This window comes from Melozone crissalis, unplaced genomic scaffold, assembly GCF_028551555.1.
Source record: "Melozone crissalis strain CALT ecotype California unplaced genomic scaffold, PUWL_Pcris_2 ptg000045l_1, whole genome shotgun sequence".
Lineage (NCBI taxonomy): Eukaryota > Metazoa > Chordata > Aves > Passeriformes > Passerellidae > Melozone > Melozone crissalis.
In genome coordinates this window covers 23474992-23494195 of record NW_026535823.1, presented here as the reverse complement: position 1 = coordinate 23494195, position 19204 = coordinate 23474992, and the positions used below count along the sequence as shown (strand labels likewise).

At 59.3% G+C, this 19204-nt stretch overlaps 3 protein-coding genes across 3 annotated transcripts; 1 reads left to right on the top strand and 2 right to left on the bottom strand.

Moving 5' to 3' along the window:
- Positions 1-1410: 1410 nt before the first annotated feature.
- Positions 1411-7873, bottom strand: BTBD19 (BTB domain containing 19). The gene is made up of 8 exons (XM_054286025.1): positions 7785-7873; positions 5659-5878; positions 5320-5373; positions 3767-3826; positions 2435-2503; positions 1990-2121; positions 1670-1795; positions 1411-1555 (listed from the first exon to the last, which is right to left on the bottom strand). Exons 1-8 carry the CDS (start codon positions 7871-7873, stop codon positions 1421-1423), a joined length of 885 nt encoding a protein of 294 aa, XP_054142000.1. The 3' UTR covers positions 1411-1420.
- A 2199-nt stretch (positions 7874-10072) lies between these two features.
- On the top strand, positions 10073-10717 carry DYNLT4 (dynein light chain Tctex-type 4). Its single transcript, XM_054286328.1, has one exon. It carries the CDS (start codon positions 10073-10075, stop codon positions 10715-10717), a length of 645 nt encoding a protein of 214 aa, XP_054142303.1.
- A 778-nt stretch (positions 10718-11495) lies between these two features.
- Positions 11496-18649, bottom strand: PLK3 (polo like kinase 3). The gene is made up of 15 exons (XM_054285803.1): positions 18485-18649; positions 17603-17710; positions 17403-17519; positions 16850-16979; positions 16673-16760; positions 16045-16140; positions 15182-15377; positions 14710-14836; positions 14206-14315; positions 14010-14127; positions 13823-13906; positions 13464-13626; positions 13235-13364; positions 12904-13014; positions 11496-12527 (listed from the first exon to the last, which is right to left on the bottom strand). The coding sequence occupies exons 1-15, from the start codon at positions 18647-18649 to the stop codon at positions 12333-12335; spliced, it is 1938 nt and encodes a 645-aa protein (XP_054141778.1). The 3' UTR covers positions 11496-12332.
- Between the last annotated feature and the right edge of the window lie 555 nt (positions 18650-19204).

The following is a 19204-nucleotide window of genomic DNA, read 5'->3' as shown; positions in this document are numbered from 1 at the left end:
GGGCAGACCCTTTGCCCAGTGCAGGGCTGCCCACTGGAGGCAGCAGGAGCCTGGGGGCACAGACCTGGTTCATGCCCCCACTCCATGGGCAGCTCACCCCTTCCAACATGCTAGTCCGTGCCTCAGTTTCCCCAGTGGCAAGTATGGAAAGGCTGGAGATCATGGATGTGCCACAGTGGAGAAAGGGAGCCTGCTGCTCCCCAGCACACAGGCAGGGTTTTGGAAGGGGGAGATCCTTGGAGTGGTCCTTGCTGTGCCAAGCCCCTGAGCTGTCCCACGACCACAGCCCCTGTGTCACACTTGTGCTCTGTCCAGGGGATGGCACAGGCTTGAGCACGCACAGGGTGCTGCACGCTGACGTGGGCTCCCATGGTGCCACCAGGCATATCTTGCTGGGAAACGGTATTTCTTACCATGTCCCCGTGCAACGGGGCTGTCCCTGCAGCCAGCCCCTGTCCCCATCGCTGTCCCCGTCCCCATCCCGGGCACCGTCCACGCCGTTACCCAGCACTTTAACTCCAGCGGTGTTTGCTGTGCCTGCGGCCCCAGGCCCCCCGACACTGCCACTGAGCAGGGGTGGCCTTGGGGACCCTGTCCCCGTGCCAGGCGTGGGCACGGCGGGCAGTCCCCTCCCCAAACACGCCATCTAAGTTATTTATATCAAAGAGAGCAAAGGTTTATTTTTGTAGTTTGTACAGGCGGTAGTGGGGACTGAAGGTTTATTTTTAAAGAGTAAATATATATATTATATATAAATTACCTGCTGTGTCCGGCCCTTTCTCCTGTGGAACACAGCTGAAAGGGGGGGGTATGTGTGCTTGAGACAGACCCAGCTGTGTGCACACACTCAGTGGGGGGTGCAAGGAGAACTGTATACTGTGTGTGTGTGGCACTTGGTGGGGCTGGCAGCCTGTCCTGTGTGTGTGTGGCCTGCTGGTAGGGCTTGACGGGGGTTGGGAGCCTGTCGGTGCAGCAGTGCGTGCAAAGAGCCCATGTGTCCCCTCGTACCTGCACCCCCTCCAAGCCCCAGGGTCCCTATGCCCCTGCCCAGGCAGCTGCTGGTGCTTTTTCCCACTGCAGCACGGCCTCGCTGCCAGGGGAGGGCAGCACGGCCCCGGGGAAGGCAGAGCTCATCTTGGATCCCTGTCCCGCAGGGATCTCTGCAGCCCCACCACTCTTGAGTCACTATCCGGGCAGCCTGCAGTGTACTTGCACCCATTGCATAGCCCAGCTCTACCCTACCCCCAGCCCCTGCACCACTTTTGGGGTGACCCAGGCATCCTGCCCTGGCCCTGACGCTGTGACATGTGACAAAGCACCTTATCAATGCTCTTGGCCACAGCAGCATCAGTGCCCAGCCCCACTGCCTGCCCCGCTGCAGAGTCCCTGGCTGGGCTGGACAAAACTCCTTGCCCAGCCCCTACTTGGCGTGTGGCTCGAGGTGGCGGTGATGGTCGCGGGGCCGTGTGCCCCGGCGGGGATGGCACAGGCGGGAGGGCACCCCACTGCCCCTCCTCAGAGCGTGGGCACGCCAGGCTGCAGCGATGTTCTCTACCTGTGGGCATGGGGGCATCAGCATTGCCTCAGTGTGGTCCTCCTCAGCCCATCCCACAGCACCCTCCAGCCCTGGAGGTCAGTCAGGGGACACTAAGAACAGGCAGCAGCTCACCGGGATGAGGAGGTCCTGCTGGTTGTGGCTCTCCAGTGTCACCAGTTCGCTGGGTGTCAGCAAGGGCAGACGCAGCTCCCTCACTGGCAGGGCAGCCACCTCTGGCACCGGACGCTCCAGGACAGCCTGTCAGAGATCGGGATGTGAGGGATGAGGCTGGTGATGTCCTGGGCGCCTGGGGAGGCAGGGGTCTGGGGGGAGTGACACAGATTCTGTGTGCATCACAGAGCCCTGGGCTCAGGGACAGGGTGCCTACACTCCCAGCCTGGGCTGGTGGGGGCCCAGGCACCCCTGGGTGGTCCTTGCTGCGTGACACTCACCGAGCTGACGTGTGCCCACTCCCGCACCGCCTGCACCAGCTCCAGCTCATCCACGGCCAGGCGGTCACTGCGCAGCACCCGCGCCAGCACCACGTCAGAGAGCTCACGGAAGCCCTGGGTCTGCACCACTGCCTGCCAGCACACCACAACACCAGGGTGCTGGAACCAGGACCCCACACAACCACCACCCCCATCCATCAGACACATCCTGGTGCCATCCCTGCCTGGCATTCCAGCATCCCCCAACACAAAATCCAAGCCTCTGGCACTCCAGTAACCCCCAGCCTGCCTCTGCCAGTCACCCAGCATCTTCTCTCCAAGTACCATTTGGTCCTCTCCCAGCCTCCAGCCATCCTGTCCTTGCCTCATGCAGTGTTCTCCATGCCACGTGCCCCCATGCCCTGGGGTACCCCACACCATGCTCCCCCATCACCTGCCACCGTACCGCGGTGCAGCCCTCGATGAAGGTCAGGCAGTGCTGCTGGAGGTCCACCTGCCCATAGGTCACCGCAGCCTGTGAGACAACACAGACACCTGCAAGGGGGTTCAGGGCAGGAGGGACTCCCTGCCAAAGCCCTACAGAAACATGGGCACTGTCAGGGGCACAGGTGAGGCACACATCCCTCTGGGTTGGCTACCATGGCAGAGTGTGGGGAGGAAGGGGCACCAAGGCCCCCCCTCTTTTTCTGGCCTGCCCAAGATCAAATGTTTGGTGGCTCTAATGCCCACAATGGTCACCCAGCCCCACTCTAAGCAGATGTGTGATTTTCCACCTCTGCTCAGGCACCTCACCGAGCCCACAGTGTGCAAGAAGCCCTGGTGCTGTTCTCACAAGGTAACACCACAGGCACATGAAACCACCGGTCCCCAGAGCTCCTTGTGTGGGCACAGGATCAGCTTAGAGCCTCCCACAAGCATCCCATATGCCTGGTGCCAGCCTCAGCCTGACCCACAGCTGCCATCCCCCGCTGCAGCAGGAATTTGGGGTTGCTCTCATGTTCTCCCAGCCCTACTGAGCAATGCTCATCCCAGGGCTGCACTGCCCATCAGGTTACCAGGAGGGCACGACCCCATCCCCCCACAGCAGACCCTGTGTGTGGGGTACTCGGGACCGGCACAGGCAGGGTGAACATCATGTCCCCCTCCACCACAGCAGGGGACCAGTGCTGACGTAAGTGGGGAGGGCAGACAAGCTGTTTTCTTCAGGTTTGTTTTGTTCTGGGGTTTTGGGGTTTCTTGTTTTGTTTCTTCTGGGCCAATTTTAGCTCCATTTGTCGCAGTGGTCTGGCACCACATCTGGCTGGGGCTCTGTGTTCTAGGGCAGGCACCTCACCCCAAGATTGTTTCAGCTTGTGGGAGATTAAACAAATACCCCTTCTCTGCAAAGCAGCCTTGGTCCCACCAAGTAGCATGGCAAGGACCACTAGGACCTTTGCAAGGCTATTTTTAGGTGCTTCAACTCTCAGCAGGGGTTTTGGGACTGGCTCCCCAAAACCCAGTGCCTCCCACTTTCATGCAGATGATGACAAAGCCCTGGCACTGTGGAGTTCTGGCCAGTCCTGCTCAGGCTGACAGAGAAGACACTTCTCTGCCAGGATCTGGTGGCCCACTGTACAATCCCAGTGCTCTGGGAGTTGGCAAGACAGCTGCTGGGCCAAGGGTGAGTGGGAAATCCTGCCCCATTGTCCAGTGAGAACAGAAGGGTCAAGTCTGTTCCTGCCCCAGAATTGTACAGGTTATTTTTAAGCCTTTGTGACCCCACTGGCGTGACTCTTACCTGCAGAGCCTCGCAGACCTGCTCCACACTCAGCGTGTCCTTGATGAACTTGACACAGAGCTGTAAGGCAGACAGGGAGAGGGTGGGCAGAGCGAGGGACACAACTTTGCCATGCCCCCACAAAACTCTCAGCATCCCCTGAGCCCCCAGAACATGGAATGTGGGGCAGAGGCACCTTCAGCCCCCCAGGATTTCATAAGCATTGGCCTGTGGCACGAGGCCTTGCAGAGTGGATGTGGGCAGCCAGCTTGGCCACTGATGGAGACAGGGACCAAGACTGATGTGACCAAACCCAGCCAATCTGATAGCCCCAGGTGGGTCCCTTAATCCTATAGATGCCATCCATGTTCTGCCACAGGGCACAATCCTGGTGCCAGCTGCAGTGCACTGGGTGCCCTCAGCTTTGCCCCAGCCCTGCCTGCCAGCTGTGCTCTGGCTGTGACTGCAGGGGGAACAGCATCTCCAGCTGCATCCCCTGCAAGGATGATGCAGGTGGGATGCAGCCAGACCAGCATGTTTATCATGAGTGGGAGCTCTCTCCTGCCTATCTCAGCTGCCTACCAGAGTCCCTGGGAAACCCAAGGGGATGTGACATGCAGGGAGGAGCTGTCAGCTGGGACAGAAGGGCCCTGAGTCATTGGCAGGAGGGATATGAGGTCACCCTGCAGCTGGGCACACTGACATGGTTTCACCAGCTGTCCTTGGTCAGCCCCTTTCCTTCCCACCCCTCCTCTACGCAGGTCAACCCCCTCAGGATGCATTTGCTGGGTGGTGGGTTGTGACTCATGAGAGGAGCACCAGGTCCCCTTTTTCTGCAACACCCCTTGTATCCCTTCCCTGCCCAGACAGCTGTTTGACTGCTCTGCCACATCTGGGCTTTGGCTGATCTTGTTCCCACAGGTCCCATCCCACCACTCTGGCAGACAGGAGCCCACGATTCCTCAGCTCCTGAGGTACTTTCCCAGTGTGATGGGAGGGAAGTCTGGGTGTGAGATGTCAGGTCACGTGTTCAGCCAGGCTGTAATTCAGGAATCAGAATGATGACGTGGCCTGGCTGCCCTGCCCAACACCGAGCTGCTTCAGCTCCCCAGCCCCTCCTCGTTCAGCTCCCACCCTTCCTCTGTGTCCCTGCTGCCTTCCCAAAACCTTCCCACCCGCAGCAGCGCAGCTTTGGCAGCACCACAGCTGAGGTGCTGACTGCTCCCAGCACTGGGGCTCTCTCTAACTGCATCATCCTGTCAGATGACCAGAGAGCACGTGTGGGCGAACGCACAGGGGCTTTCCTCCTGACCTTTGCTGTGCAGGAGATGTGAAACTCCGTGTCCTTCCCCGTGATTCCCCTGTGGGATTCCCGGCCACAGCTGCACCCCCTCAAGGGGGATCCCACTGGAGAGACTTTCCAGGATAGAAAAGCAGGGCCAAGGCTGTGTAATTCACCACAGTGCTTTCCTCAGAGGCACCTCCAGCTAGCAGCCATGCAGGGACCATCCTGGGGTGCTGCCCAGCCTAGGGACACTCAGGGACCACTGTCCACAGCCCAGATAGCACCGTACCTTGCACAGGTCCTGCAAGCCATACTCCACCGAAGAGGTCAGCACCTCCAGTGCCTGCAGGGAAGAGGGACCTTGTCATCATCAGTGTGTGGGGGCATGGATGGGCACAGCAGCCCAGGGTAAAGGAGTTCCTGAGTGGAGCACGCGAGATAAGGCTGCAGCATGAAGAAAAATTTAGGTCTTCTGCTGTGGTGTCCCCATTCTCACCATCCAGGGTCTGCACAGTCAGAGGTCCCAAGACATCACCTCCAATTTTGGCACACCAAGAGTCGCAAAGCACCCCTTCCCCTTCTTGTCCCTCCCACGTCCATGGTCCCCACCAGCCCCATCCCCACTCACTATGCGGTTGTTGAGGGTGACACTGTTGGTGTAGAGGAACTCAATGACGGCCAGGAAGACCTCAGGCTGCACGTTGCCCAGGATGAAGGGGCCCTGGGGTGGGACGCTGCTGGAGGAGTCCTGGCTGAGCATGCCACGGAACACCTGGCAGCGGCACGCCAGCACACAGCGGTGCGCAAACACCTTCTGCTGCTCCTGGCCCACCACGAACATCACATCGCTGCGGGGGAGAGGGGACATGAGGGACACGGTGCTGGAAAGCAAGGACACAGCCTTCCCTGGGCTGGGACAGGGCACACAGGAGTGCCTGGCACAGGGGGCAGTACCCTTTACTTTTAACCCAGGCGTTTGTCCCAACAGGGGAACAGAGGGGACCTTGTTGGTGGCTCTTTCCAGCCATTTGAATGCTGCAGGTGAGGTGAGCATGACAGGTCCCCTGGAAAGCACGGAGAGCCCAGGGTGCTGGCACCGAGCAGGGCAGAGAAAGGCCAAGGACAGCTGGAGAAAGTGACTTTCTCTTTTGGCACAGCAGAGCCAAGGAAAGCATTGCTGTCACTGGGATCAGCCTCCTTGACTCATGGGAACTGACTCATCATCTCAGGGATGTGAAGTCCCTGGCACAGCTGCCAGCAGGGCTGGCACTGGCCCAACAGGGCAGCTTGTGGCATACAGCAGAGCACAGGGACCATCCTGTTGCCCTGATCCCCTATAACCCTCCCCTCCCCAAAATGTTTCCCCAGCTCCATGGCTCCAGAAAAGGAGGGCACGATCAGGGGAAAGGAAGCAGGCAAAGGACATGGAGTCACCAGCCTGAGCACACTTGTGGCTATGGCCCATCTATCCCTTTCTTCCTTCCTCCATCCCAGCAGGCCAATGAGCAGAAGACACACCACTCAAACTCTGACTGCCATGAGGACATGCACAAACCCTCAGAGTGTCCCACAGGACACTTCTGGTGTATGTGCCTACCAGAAGGAAGGACAACTGTGTCATCCCAAGTGTCTATCACGAGACACACAGCTGGGGCAGGATGGGTGCTGTGAGCAGAGCCCAACAGGTCCTCCATGACTGCTCCTGCAAGGGGGATCATGACAAACTGCTCTGTGATTGAGGTCCACAGGTCAAGAGGGGCAAGCAAAACACAGCATGCGGGCTGTGAGATGTGGAATGCCAGCTATGATGATGGCATGCAAGGTCTGGGATGCGGGACACAGGTTGCAGGATGTGGGATGAAGAACAAAAGCTACAGAGTGCAGGCTGTAAGATACAGGCTACAGGAGAAAGGATGCAGGATGTGGGATAAAGTAGATAGATGCAGAGCACAGATTTCAGGCTGCAGGATGCAGATTGCAGGATGCTGGATAAGGGGTATGGGTTAAAAGATGTAAGCAGCAGGATATAGGCTGAGAATGACCAGGCACTGTCAGCCACTCCTCTACTGCCTGGTGCTGTGGCTGGGGAGTTTTTTTCAGGAATTTCTCTTCTGGGTGGCCAAAAATTTCAGCAGGAATGGGGATTTCCTTAGCTAGCTCTGGTGTTAGATAGGCTGGCCAGGCCTCAGCAGGAAGTGGGTGAAGAGGACCACAGCCAGGCAGGACATACCATGTGGGTGAGGGAAGCCAAGGCAGCATCTGCATCTCTGCTGTCTGCTGTGGCAAGAGGTGGCAGGAATGCCAAACCCTGTGAGAAGGGATGCTATGCCCTCTGGGGATAAAGCACCAATAAAGCCAGGTGGCAGAGGAAATGAGCTGGGAGTACGCTGCTCCTGGGGAGCTCAATGTACCCCCATTCCTGACAAGGACAAGAGCCCCAGCACAGGATTTATCCTGGGAAACTGCCTTGCCCTGTTGGCACCATGCAGGGGGACAGAGGGGGTCTGGGCACACCCGGGAACTCTCCCTCCTCCTGAGAGAGGATGGCTGTGCAGGGTGGGCCACACCGGGGCAGGCCTGGCCTCCTGTTGGCATGCGGGTGTGTGGGGAGCGCTGCACAAGCCACGTCGGCCCCACCAGCAGCCCGGGGCTCCCCGGATTCCCTGCGGGCCCCAATGGCCCCAGCCGGAGGGCTCGGGGCTGCGGAAAAGCAGCAGGAGTGTCGGGGGGAGGCGGCACGGCCCGGGCCCTCACCTGAACTGGGGGTTGTTGACCAGGGTGCGCAGGGCAGCGCTGAAGGCGGCCACGTCGCCCTGCAGCCGCGCCGAGCCGGGTCCGGCCATGGGCGGCCTCAGGGAGCGCGGCGGCGGGAAGAGGCCCGAGGATGGCGGCGGGCGATCCGGGGCTGTCGGGAGGCCGGCCAGCAAGCCAGCAGGCTGCGTCGTACGGCACGGCCCATTGCTAGGGAAACCTGGCAGGCAGCGCCGGGGCTGGAGGCCGGGCTGCCGGGGGAGCGGTGGGAGGGAGCCATGGGACAATGAGGCGTGAAGCACAGCCGCGCTGCCAAGGCAGCTCCGTCCGGCACTCACCGGATGGGGAAGCGGGGCTGATCCGCCTCTTGCGGCGAGTGGAATTCCTTGCCGTGATTCGGGGCTTGGCTCTGGCACGCCTGGCACGGGGACGGTGCGGTCCGAGCTGGCGGCTTTGCTGCGGAGCAGAGATGGGGGTGAAGGGAGGCTGGCAGCTGGGATTTTGGAAAAGGCAGCACACGCACGGACACCACCCTCACCTCCACCTGCACAGCCCCCATGGAAAGCCGCTGGGCATGGCTGAGTCCCCAGCAGCAGCACTGGAGCAGACTGGAGCCCAGCGGGGAGATTTGTCCCCAGAAATGGGGGAAGCCTTCTCTCCTGCGATGCCCCAGGCCAGAGCCCTGCAGCTCTCATGTCTGCTTAGGGTACAGGCGCTTGCAGGCAGAAAAAAGCATCACCAGCCTCACAGAAAGTCTTGGGTGGGAAGGGACCATTTACTTCCAACCCCCATGCCGTGGGCAGGGATGCCACCCACTAGATCAACCCCCTAAAGCAACCGCTCACCTAAGCCCAAACCAAGTGCTGTGCCCTTCTGCAACCCTTGGCTGGCCCCAAGCAGCCCAAGGAGGGGATGACCCATGGAGGGATCCACCCTTGCTTGTCAGTGGGTGGTGCAAGGGAAGGCAGGAATGGGGCACAGAGCCGAGGCAGCACCCCAAGGGAAGGGGTCCAGCTGGCAGTGTGCTTGGCAGCACTAGTCAGAGGCAGGCTATAAATACCTCTAACTGGAGATAGAAACACAAATGCCATCTCCACTTTCCTCAAATAGCTCGGCAGCCAAGCCAGACAAAGGCACATTGATGGAACAGCCGTGTCGTACCAGCTGGGCTGGGCTCCACTGGCAGAGAGAAACTCCAGCAGGGTCAGGAGCCCCCAGGGACCTGCTCATCCCCAGGCATTACAGCAGCAGGGTCCCTGGCACATGCCACAGCTGTGCTCCATCCAGTCCCTGCAAGTGTTCAAGGCTGGGTTGGATAGGGCTCTGAGCACTCTGGTCTAGGGGTGACATCCCTGCCCATTGCAGGTGATGTGGAACTAGATGATCTCTAAGGTCCTTTCCAACACAACCCACTGTGTGATTATATGATTCAGTGGGTGCCCACCCACACACACTCTCTCTTGGTGCAGTGGGGCATAAGTAGCCTAAGGATGCAAATGTCTGAGCAAAATCAAGCTGTTGGAGGGCCCAGCCCCAGTGCAGCCCACAGTCAGGGCACAAAGTAGTGGTCACAGGGGCTACTCTCCACCCCCTGCTCTTCTCTTGCACATCCAACACCAGCCTGCATTTTTCAGGGCTGGCAGGGAGCTGCCAGGGAGATTGGAGGGTACATGGCTGGAGTAACCACATGCCTGTGCCGACACAGCTGAAAATGCAGAGGGCAGGAGTGAAGGGGAATGAACAGAGCTGTCCAGGGACCAGGAAACAAGGAGTTACAGAAGCCATGCCCCAGAACAGCCCTGGCGACCTACAGTGTCACGTAGCAACATTTCACCTTCCAGGAGCACAACAGGTTTGGCCCGGCTCACAGCAACTTGCAAGATAAAGATTGGTCCTGGGCAGTGATATCTACAAGAGACAAGTCCCCTGGGTTTATTCTGGAAGGACAGTAGTGGAACTTAGGGTAAGTGTGGGATGCAGACCAAATACTGGGGAAAAAGTCACTCACCTGTGCTGGGGGAAGTTCTGGGGATGGGAGAGCAGAAAGCTGTGCGGACAATGTGTTACCACACTGGATCAGCCCCCACTGGCTGAGTCTGATGGGCATGGAGGCACTGGAGAAGTGAAGACAGCTGCCATGGATCTCCCAGCCCCTCTGCATCTCATCTCTTTGAGACTCACATGCCAGAAGGCATGGGATTTGCCGAGGGCAGGGAGAAGTGAGGCATGGACAGCCTAAAGGACACCTGCCTCACCTAACACCCAGGTACATCTCCTTTGCAGGCCACCCCATGGCTGAGCAGCCCGTCCCAGAGATAGCCCTGCTAGCCCAGGTGCTGGCTGCAGGCAGCACTGAGGCCCCTGCACTCCGCAGTAGCCGCCGTGGGTCCCAGCCCGCAGCCCCAGCCCGGGGCCCTGAGGACAGCAGAGCTCCCCCTCTGCTCTCCCGCCGCAACTCCATCCTCAGCCGCCGCAGCTCCTTCGGCATGGGCCCGGGGAGCAGGCGGCCCTCCTGGATGCTCCACAGACGTGTCAGCTTCTCTGGGCTCCCCATTTTCCAACCCATCCTCAAGACCCGCCTTGAAAACACTTACAGGATAGGGCCGGACAAAGGCTGCAGGTTTGATGCGGAGCGGGTGCAGCGGGTGCTGGAGGGGACCCTGGCCTGTGCCTTGGGGACCACAGTGTACAGTGCCCAGGGCAGTGCCCCTCTAGCCCTGAGCCTGACTGAGCTGCTGCAGAACCAGGCCAAGGAGGTGGTGCCACCCCGCTACAAGCTGGTCTGCCACGTGGTGCTGGGCCAGCAGGGCCAGCAGGGCCTCTTGGTGGCCAGCCGGGGACTGTGGGACCCTGAGACCGACAGCTTTGCCTCTGCCACCTTCTCCAACGCCTCCCTCTTTGCTGTAGCCACAGTGTATGGGGTCTACTTCGAGTAGCACATGCCTCTGTGTCCACCCAGTCTTGTAGAGCTGTAGGGAGAGAGCAGCTGAAATAAAGAGGTTTTGTCCATCTGTGTGTCATACCTGGAATCTTGGGCCAGGGTGCATGCAGGGAGCAAGATATGGGTGCTCACTCCAGCCTCAGCTCACACCCACGCTGCAGTTCCCAGTACTATGGCTTGCAAAAAGACCCAAGCGGCAGCAAACACAACAAAAGGCTGGATTTCCCTGGAACAGGCAACTGCCCAAGGCTGTTGGAGCAGCCCAGGCTGCTTCCCACAGCACAAGCTGCTCCCAGGCAGATTGATTACACAGATCACCTTCAAAGCAAGCTCACAGAGCTCTTTCCTGGCTTCATGCCCAGCTCATATCCCATCACACGAGATGTCAGTGCAAGGGCCCAGGCAACCCCTCCACCACTTGGGTCATAGCTCCTGCCTTCTGCAGCTCAGCAGAGTCAGGGGAGAAGCTGGGTTGGGTCCAAGTGCTGAAAGGACTGGGAATGCATTTGGCAGCAGCAAGGAGAAGTTTGAGGCAGCTCCAAGGCTGCACCAGCATAAGAGCTAACTCTGTCCTTTGTGCCAGTCCCATGAAAGCAGTGGAGGTACCACATGGGCTCCTCATAGCCATCCTGCCTCCCTGACCTTATCCCCCAGCACCAGTCAGTGGCAAGAAGGGTCATCCCCAACAGGCAGAAGCAGCTCTGGAGCAAGATTGATGCTGAAGCTCCTTTTATGACTCCAGTTTCAAATAAGGCAGACATAGTTTGCCCTTACACAAATAAGTTTTTATTGAGGCGAGTCAGGGGGAGGGGAACTGCACAAGGACAGACCAACAGGAAAATAAATAATTCCATATAAATAAGATACATAAATAGTCCCACATGGCAGAGACTGCCTTGAAATAAGAAACAACCCTGGGTCCCAACAAAATGAGGGCTTTTCCAGGCAAGTCCTCAGATCCCATGTCCCACCCTTTATCAAACCTCAGGTTGTACCAGACAATTCACAATTTGGGAAGAGACCGGGCACAGTTGGGCCCAGCACAGCTCCCTCCTTAGTGTAACAGCTGTGGAGTGACACACGCCAGCCCACAGAGCCCCTGGCAGGGCAGGCAGCACCCTTCACCCCTGCCCACTCCTGGGAAGGGGTTTTCCTATCCCACAGCACCCAAAGTTTGAGATCAAGGCTGTGGCAGCCATCTCCAGGCCATGCAGAGGGTCTGTGCAACTGACGCATCAGCTGGGGCAGGGGAGCCTGAGCCTCCACCACAAGTAGTTGCCAGCCTCAAACAAGGCCCTGCCAGCCCCAACCCAGCTGCAGGACACTCACCCACCACCACCTCCTTGTAACACCCCAGTCCATTCCATCAAGACCAGCACCACAAGGGCAGGGGATGCCAGGGGGAAGACAGCGATTGCCCAGAGCCAGGGAGCAGCAAGGATATCCAGACCCGCTGCTGTAACCACATCCACATGTCTTAGTCCAGAGCCCAGCTGAGCACCAGGATACACAGTGCCCAAGGGGATAGCCAGCACCACATCATCCCTCCCATCCCATGGGAGGGCAGGGGGAAACCTCCAAGTCCAGACAGGGTCCCCCGAGGTCCCAGGCTAGGCCTCAGCCCATTCTTGGAGAAGCTTGAGGATGTATCTGAGGCGGTGGTGGAGCTCAGGAGAGCAGCCCAGCTCCTGGAGGCTGCACAGCTTGTAAGTGTAAGAGTTGCGCTCCCGGTTGATGTAGGTGACAAGGCAGGAGTGGTCAGGCTTGCTAATGATCACCTTGGTGTGGTCGTTGTAGAAATTCACCTAGGAGACAGGTTGGGCTTGGTTTAAGCCATGCTTCCCACAGCATGTCGGGAGCCAGGATGGAGCCACATTTCCTGCCTCAACCCGTTCCTCCTCCCCAACCTGCCTGGGAGCATCCCAGCCCATGCCCCATGGCAGGAATGAGCCAGCACAGGGGCAGGCACAAGCATCCAGCTGAAGTGCTTTCTCTCCATGGGCTGGGGAAGCTGCAACCAGCAGCTCCAGGCGCTGGAGCAGCATCCTGCACCCACAGCTGTTTTCACAGCTGGATTTTCCAATTGGGCTGTGGCAGACAAGATCCAACACAGACCAGAAGGCCACCATCTGGCCTCCTCTTCACAAGGGTCTGAGCATCTCCACTGTACCCCACACATACCTGGAGGGTGCCATTGCTGAAGAGCATGAGCAAGGCTTGGTCAGTCTTCACCCACTGCAGGAGGAGCAGGGCTGGCTGCCCAAGGTCATCTATGCTGGGCAGGTCACCTCCCTTTGAGAGAAGGGTCTGCATAAGTCACTGGTCCCACACATGGGAGCACTTCCAGCAGCACACACAACACCAAGGCTGGGTACCCTCTCAGTGGAGTCCCCACTCTCAGGACACAACCCTATGTGCCCACCTGGCCACAGCTGCAAGCAGGGAGTCCAACCAGCTCAAGTGGTGTGGTCAAGCCATGGCCCAAGGTCCAGCCCTGGGCCCCAGCACTCACCTTCATGAGATGCTGCTCCATGTAGGAGGCAAAGTAGCGCAGGACACTCATCTGTCCCTGCAGCTGCTCGGGGATGGCAGACACAGAGAACACCAGGTGCTTGCTGTTGGTCGGGTTGTAATGCACAGTCCTGGAGGGAGAAGAGCACCAGTTTTGGGGATGTTATAGACTCCCCTTCCCACCCAAGGGGCTCCCCTAGAGACAGATCAGCCCCATTGCCACCGCTCACCTGCGGTTGGGGGAGAGCATCATGTGCGTGCCATTGTTGAAGAGGACCCCAATGCTGCGGTTGGAGAGCTGGTAGCCAAAGCCATACTTGTTGGAATAATCCACCCACTTGCTCACCCAGACAAAGTGCTCGTGGCGGGCCAGGGAAGCTGGGTTTTTCTCCGCTGTTGGAGAAGAGAGGAGGTGAGCAGCCAGCCAGCCCCTGTCTGTCTCACCTCCCCAGGGGGAGCAGATCCCTACAGCAGGCTCTGGCACCATTTAGGGTGCTATTTGTACCCCAAGTAGCAGCCATGCCTTCATCCCAGGGGGAAGGGGATACACAGCCCCCTATCCCACCCCATGGCAGTCCAACCAGTTTACCTGGAGGCATGGAGGAGAGGCAGGCCCTCAGGAGTCGGACAGCTGACTCGATGATGGCAGAGGCGGTGACGCAATCCTCGAAGGCTGCGAGGAGAAGATGACAGGCTGAGTCAGCCAGCCTGCTATCAGCCCCGGCATGACAGGAAGCCTGGGGCAGGCTGGGGTGGCTGGCACGGGTATTGCTCACCTTCACAGCTGCTGGCCATTGTTCCCCGGATGGAGGGGGATGCAGACTTGTGAGATGTCTCCTCCACCACTGTCTCCACGGGGCTGGAGTTGGCACTGCGGCACGACACAGGAGTGGCCTGTGGAGAGACCTGGCTTTATCATGGTCTGCCTGCTCTGCCAAAGAAGAGCATACATGGCCTCAGAGATGTTCTCACCTCATTCCCTTCCACAGTTTTATAGCTCATCTGCCGACAGATTGAGGTCTTCATCAGCCCTGTAACCAGCTTGGAGATGTCATCCCTGTCCTCTGAAGAGCCCTTCTTGGCTGAGGGGAGAGCAAGAGATGAGTACACTGCTGAGCATAGAGGCTGGGGACATCCAGGCCACCCCTCCCAGTAGCTCAGTTCTCTCTTATCTATTCCCATGCCCATGGAGACGACAGTGTGTCAGACAGCTGTCTCCCACTTTCACTTCCCAGTTCTCATGCAACACGGGGCTTCCAGGAGGAACTGCCCCATGGGTTGTGGCACAGTATCCGCTCTCCAGGCACACACCCATGCCAGGCCACCAGCACAAGAAGGGCAGGGGCACACCCAGCTTGTGCTGTTCCCAGGCAGGGGGTCCAGAGAGATCCATCAGAAGGTCTCTCCAGAAAACAGGATCCACTTCTTCCTGAAGGAAGAGTCACCCAGAGGCTCCCTGGCAATGCACAAGCTTACCCTTGGGTTTCTTCTTCCCAAAGAGTGTCTTGGTGACTTTAGCAAACAGAGTCTTTGCAGGATTTGGGGGACTCAGCTCTGGAGCCATCACGCAGCTGCTGGGAGGGAGTTTCTCAGGCGTGTAGCCCTGCAGAGAAGTCAAGGGAGAGGTTTGGTTTCCATAGGCCACATGCTCCAGCTGCCCTGGGCTGACCACAGTCATTCACATCCCTCCTGACAGCCAGCTTGTGTTTCTGTCAAGCCTCAGAACCATGACTGGCATCAGCACAGGAAACAGCCCCTTGCTATAGCAACAAGGCAGCAGAAGCACACCAGATCCCTCAGTTCCTCTGGCTGGCATTTGGGCAGGACAGTGGCTGCTTCCTTTGAAGGACTGACCCTTTGTACAGGACAAGGACAGCACCCTGCACAGCCCAAAAAACCTCATCCCACCTGGAGAAGGGTCCCTTGGCCCAGGCCCTCACCCACCCACCTTGAAAAACTCGTGGTCCAAAATCTCATCAAGGGTGAGACGGTCCTGGGGGTTGCGTCTGAGGATGCCAGTGATGAGGTGCTTGGCAGGCAGGGAGAGGAAGACAGGGAGGGTGTATTCCACTTGCTTGATACACCTGTAGGTCTCCTTGAGGTCAGAGGTCTCAAAGGGAGGGTTCCCACACAGCAGGGTGTACCTGGGAGGGAACATGCATGCCACTGTCAGATCCCCACCAGCCTTGTGACTCAGCAGCACTTAAAGCAAGGAAGTTATTGGCATTTGGCTGGCCACACCTGGCTGAGAGCAGCACTTCCAGCCCTGACAGCCATGCTCACATCCGGCCATGCTTCCTCCTAGCAACTGTTTAGAGCAACAGGCAAGGAGCCTTGAGGAAGGACAAAGAGCTGGCAGCAAAGGCCACCCGCTGCTCCCACCCCTGTGGCCATCAGGGTGGGAAGGGGAGCAGGAAGCTTGCAGGCAGCATCCGGGGCAGGGGCTGGATGTGCCGAAACAGCGATCGCTCCCTGAGCAAACAGCGCAGCAGCCACGGAGATTTTCCATTGTTTATCAGGTTCACAGTGCGGTCAAGCCTGTGCTGAGTGCAGCACGAGCACACCCACCCCGTGCAGTCCTGCTTGCACAGTCCCCACACAGCATCCCAGGATGGCTGCAGGCAGCACCTGCTCCCAAGTAAGGCCGGGCAGGATCCAGGCAGCCGCTCCCCTCCCCCTGCCGCCCAGCAACCGCTGCAGAGCCACAAGGCACAGCACAAGAACACTTCCTCATCGCGCTGCCCACAGAGCAGCTGCCCCCGCCCCAGGCAGGGTGCCTGGACCCCTCCCCACCCAGCAGCACAGACTTACATGACACAGCCCAGAGACCACACGTCCGACTCCGGCCCGTGGCCCTGTCTCAGCAGCACTTCTGGAGCCAGGTAGTTGGGGGTCCCACATATTGTCCTGTGGGGCAGAGCACCAGATCAGTGCATGCTCTCCATCCCCTCACAGACAGCCTCCCCCTGCTCCAAGCCCTGGGATTTACCCTTGTCTTCCCCACTCCATTTTGCTCTTTGTGGCCCCCCTCCATCTACAAGGAGCCCCATAGAGACTCCCCCCTCTCCAGCTCACGGAGGTCAGCAGCAGCTGCTCTTGGGGAGCTGTTGGGAAGAGCCTGTCCCGGAGCTGAGGGGGAACAGAGCCTTTGTGTCCCAGCCTGTGCAGCCGGCACGGCAGCCGGGCAGGCACAATAGCCATAGTCAACACATTGTTCTCCCTGACGGCTGTAAGCTCTCTCCTGAGGAGCCACAAAGCCCCTAGCCCCCTCACCGTGCCTGCAGCTGGAACAGGAATTGCTCCCTCACCCCAGGAAGGGGCCCTAAGGCTTCCTCTCCCGAGACCAGGCAGGACCCTTTGCGCCTTCACTCTCCTGGGAAGCCACAGGAAGAAGAGTGAAACCCTGGAGGATTCTGAAAAAAGAAAATCTCAAACTTACTTTTTCTTCTGGTCAGAGACATCCTGGCAAGCAGCCAGCCCAAAGTCCCCCACTTTCAGCTCCATGTTTTCATTGATGAAGAAGTTGCCTGCAAGTCAAAGGCGATGCGTCACCACAAGTCCCTTGGGGACAGCTTGCTCCCCACACAACACCCCACGTGCCACCCACAGCACCCACCAAGCTTGAGGTCTCTGTGCAGGATGCCCTTGAGGTGAAGATATTTCAAGCCTGAGATGATCTGTTTGAGGTAATAGCGCACTTCGGGCTCCAGCAGAGTATGACGGGCCTTCCAGATGTGGGCCAGGGACTGCAAAGGGACAGAAGACAGCTTGTGATGCAGGCAGGGAGAACAGGCAGCCCTGCTGACTAGGCATAGGCTAGGCAGGGTCAAAGCCAGTTCTTCCAGAAGTTGCACATTCACAAATAATCCTTCTTTCACAGCCATGACCTCAGCAGACTTGCCACATGAGGCTGAGGCTGCTCACCAGAGCCATGGGAACCTCTGGATTTATGGTGGCCACACCATGAGCAGGCAGTCTGAGACAGACAGACAGACAGCTGCTGGAGTGCCCAGTGCTGTGCAAAACCATTCTGCTTACAGTGAGCTCAGAGTGTGACAGCTGACAGCTCAGGAGAAGGGGACTGCTAACACAACACCTTGGCAAGGCCTGCTCAACCAGCTATGGCTGCTTAGGAGATCCTTTGATAAGGAGGCCACAGCAGCACTGACCTTCCTACTGCAGTGCTCCAGGAAGATGTAGATGCTCTCCGAGTCCTCAAAGTAGTGGGAGAACTTGACGATGTGCTTATGGTGCAAGTCCCGATGTAGCTCGATCTCGTTGGTGATCTGACAGAGAGCAGCAGTGCCAGGTGAGCACAGGTGAGCTGCTGCCCCCGAGCCCAGCCCCCCAGCAGCCACACGGCACCCACCTTCTCCCGCTGGTGAGGTTTAGCCACCCTGCTGTGAGGAACGACCTTCACAGCATAGGTTTTGTTGCTGGAGAGGTCTGTCATTTCATAGCATCGTGCAAACCCACCCTGCAAGGGAAGAGGTGGTTACGGATGGGTGAGAGACAGCTCCTTACCCCTGCCTGCTTACAAGCCTCCTCCTTCTCCTGCCTTTCCTGGCAGCACAGCCCGGCGAGCGTCACACGCTCCCTCCTGCTGCGTCGCCCACTAAGATCTGAACTATGATGCTCTTAACCAGGCATTTTCTTCACCCATTTCTTGTAAAACCTCCAGGCATTTTCCCTCCCACTATGGCCGGACTTTGCATCTTTCCACATGACAGATCAACCTGGAAAGTCCTGCGCAGGGCAGGAAGCCCGGGTACCGGAGGCCATCGAAAGGCAGCCCCATGGAGACAGGTTTTTCCTGCCGTGATGTCACCCTCCAATCTGCACACTCAGCCGCTGAGCCCACTCGGGCCGGGCTGGGAACCGGCATCCTCCTACACACGCCGCTGTCAGCCGGAGGAAAAGTTGCGTGCGGCGGAGCGGCGCGGGCCGGCACCCCTGGGAACCGGGGCACCCACCGGCCCACGCACCCGCCGCGGGGCGCCCCGAAACCGATGCGGCTCCGATAGCCGCCGAGGCACGCAGCCAGCGCGGGTGATTCACGGCTTCCAGCGCTGCTGCGGGCCCGCCGGGCGAGGCGGGGAGGGCGGGGGCGGCAGCCGGGGGGCTGCATTCAGCCCGGGCCGCCCGCGATGGGGGTCGAGCAGGCGCGCAGCCCCCGCCTCTCCCCTCGCCCGCACCAGCTCACCCCGGCGCCCTTCGCGACGGCCCAGCCCCCCTTCCCCATTCCCGGTACCTTTCCCAGCAGGCGGCCCTTGCAGTAGGAGCGGCCGGACACCGGGTCGGTGATGATGCGGGTGGTCTCGGCCGCGCGGGGCGGTGGCGCCGGGGCGGGCGCGGGCCGCGCGGGCAGGGCGGGAGTGGCGGCGGGGAAAGGGGGGAAGAGGCCGGCGGACTCCATGGCGGCGCGGCAGGATCGGGAGGCTCCGGGGCTGGGGCTCCACCGCGCCCCGCGCACGTGGCCCCGCCGGCGCGCGCCGCCGCTGCCGCCCCGGGAATCCCGCCGCCTTTATCAGGGACCGCGATGACGTCACCGCGGAGCCCCGCCCCCGGACAGCCCCGTGCCGCCCTTAAAGGGGCCGCAGCACCGGGAGGGGGCGGGGTTTCGGTGTTCTGGGAATGCGCTGGTGTCCCTCTGCCAGCTGTGACACTGCGGGTGAACCCCCGGCAGCGTCTCCACTGCACGGGGCACACCCCTGCACGCACAGCGATGTAGCTGCATCCCCCTCCTACAGACAGGAGAGGGATGTACAAGAAGGACTTCGCTATGGAATAGCCTTATTCATCACATCAGAAGCCTTCTTCTGTCTAGGCTTCTTCTGGGCTTTCTTCCACTCAAGCCTGGCCCCTACACCAGAGCCAGGAGGACAATGACCGCCTGTCAGAATTAAACCCCTAAATCCTATAGAAGTCCCACTCTTAAGCATTGCCATCCTACTAGCCTCAGGGGTTACTG

What these genes read in the sequence shown, in the direction of transcription:
- PLK3 (XM_054285803.1), bottom strand. Translation starts at nt 18,649, where the DNA reads ATGGAGTCCGCCGGCCTCTTCCCCCCTTTCCCCGCCGCCACTCCCGCC. An exon ending in AGGGCCGCCTGCTGGGAAAG is followed by an intron (nt 17,711 to 18,484) that starts GTACCGGGAATG and finishes CTTCCCTTGCAG; the next exon opens with GGTGGGTTTGCACGATGCTA. An exon ending in AATGGCCAGCAGCTGTGAAG is followed by an intron (nt 13,907 to 14,009) that starts GTGAGCAATACC and finishes TTCTCCTCGCAG; the next exon opens with CCTTCGAGGATTGCGTCACC.
- BTBD19 (XM_054286025.1), bottom strand. Translation starts at nt 7,873, where the DNA reads ATGGCCGGACCCGGCTCGGCGCGGCTGCAGGGCGACGTGGCCGCCTTC. An exon ending in TCACCCTCAACAACCGCATA is followed by an intron (nt 5,374 to 5,658) that starts GTGAGTGGGGAT and finishes TCTTCCCTGCAG; the next exon opens with GCACTGGAGGTGCTGACCTC. An exon ending in AGCAGGACCTCCTCATCCCG is followed by an intron (nt 1,556 to 1,669) that starts GTGAGCTGCTGC and finishes CCATGCCCACAG; the next exon opens with GTAGAGAACATCGCTGCAGC.
- DYNLT4 (XM_054286328.1), top strand. Translation starts at nt 10,073, where the DNA reads ATGGCTGAGCAGCCCGTCCCAGAGATAGCCCTGCTAGCCCAGGTGCTG.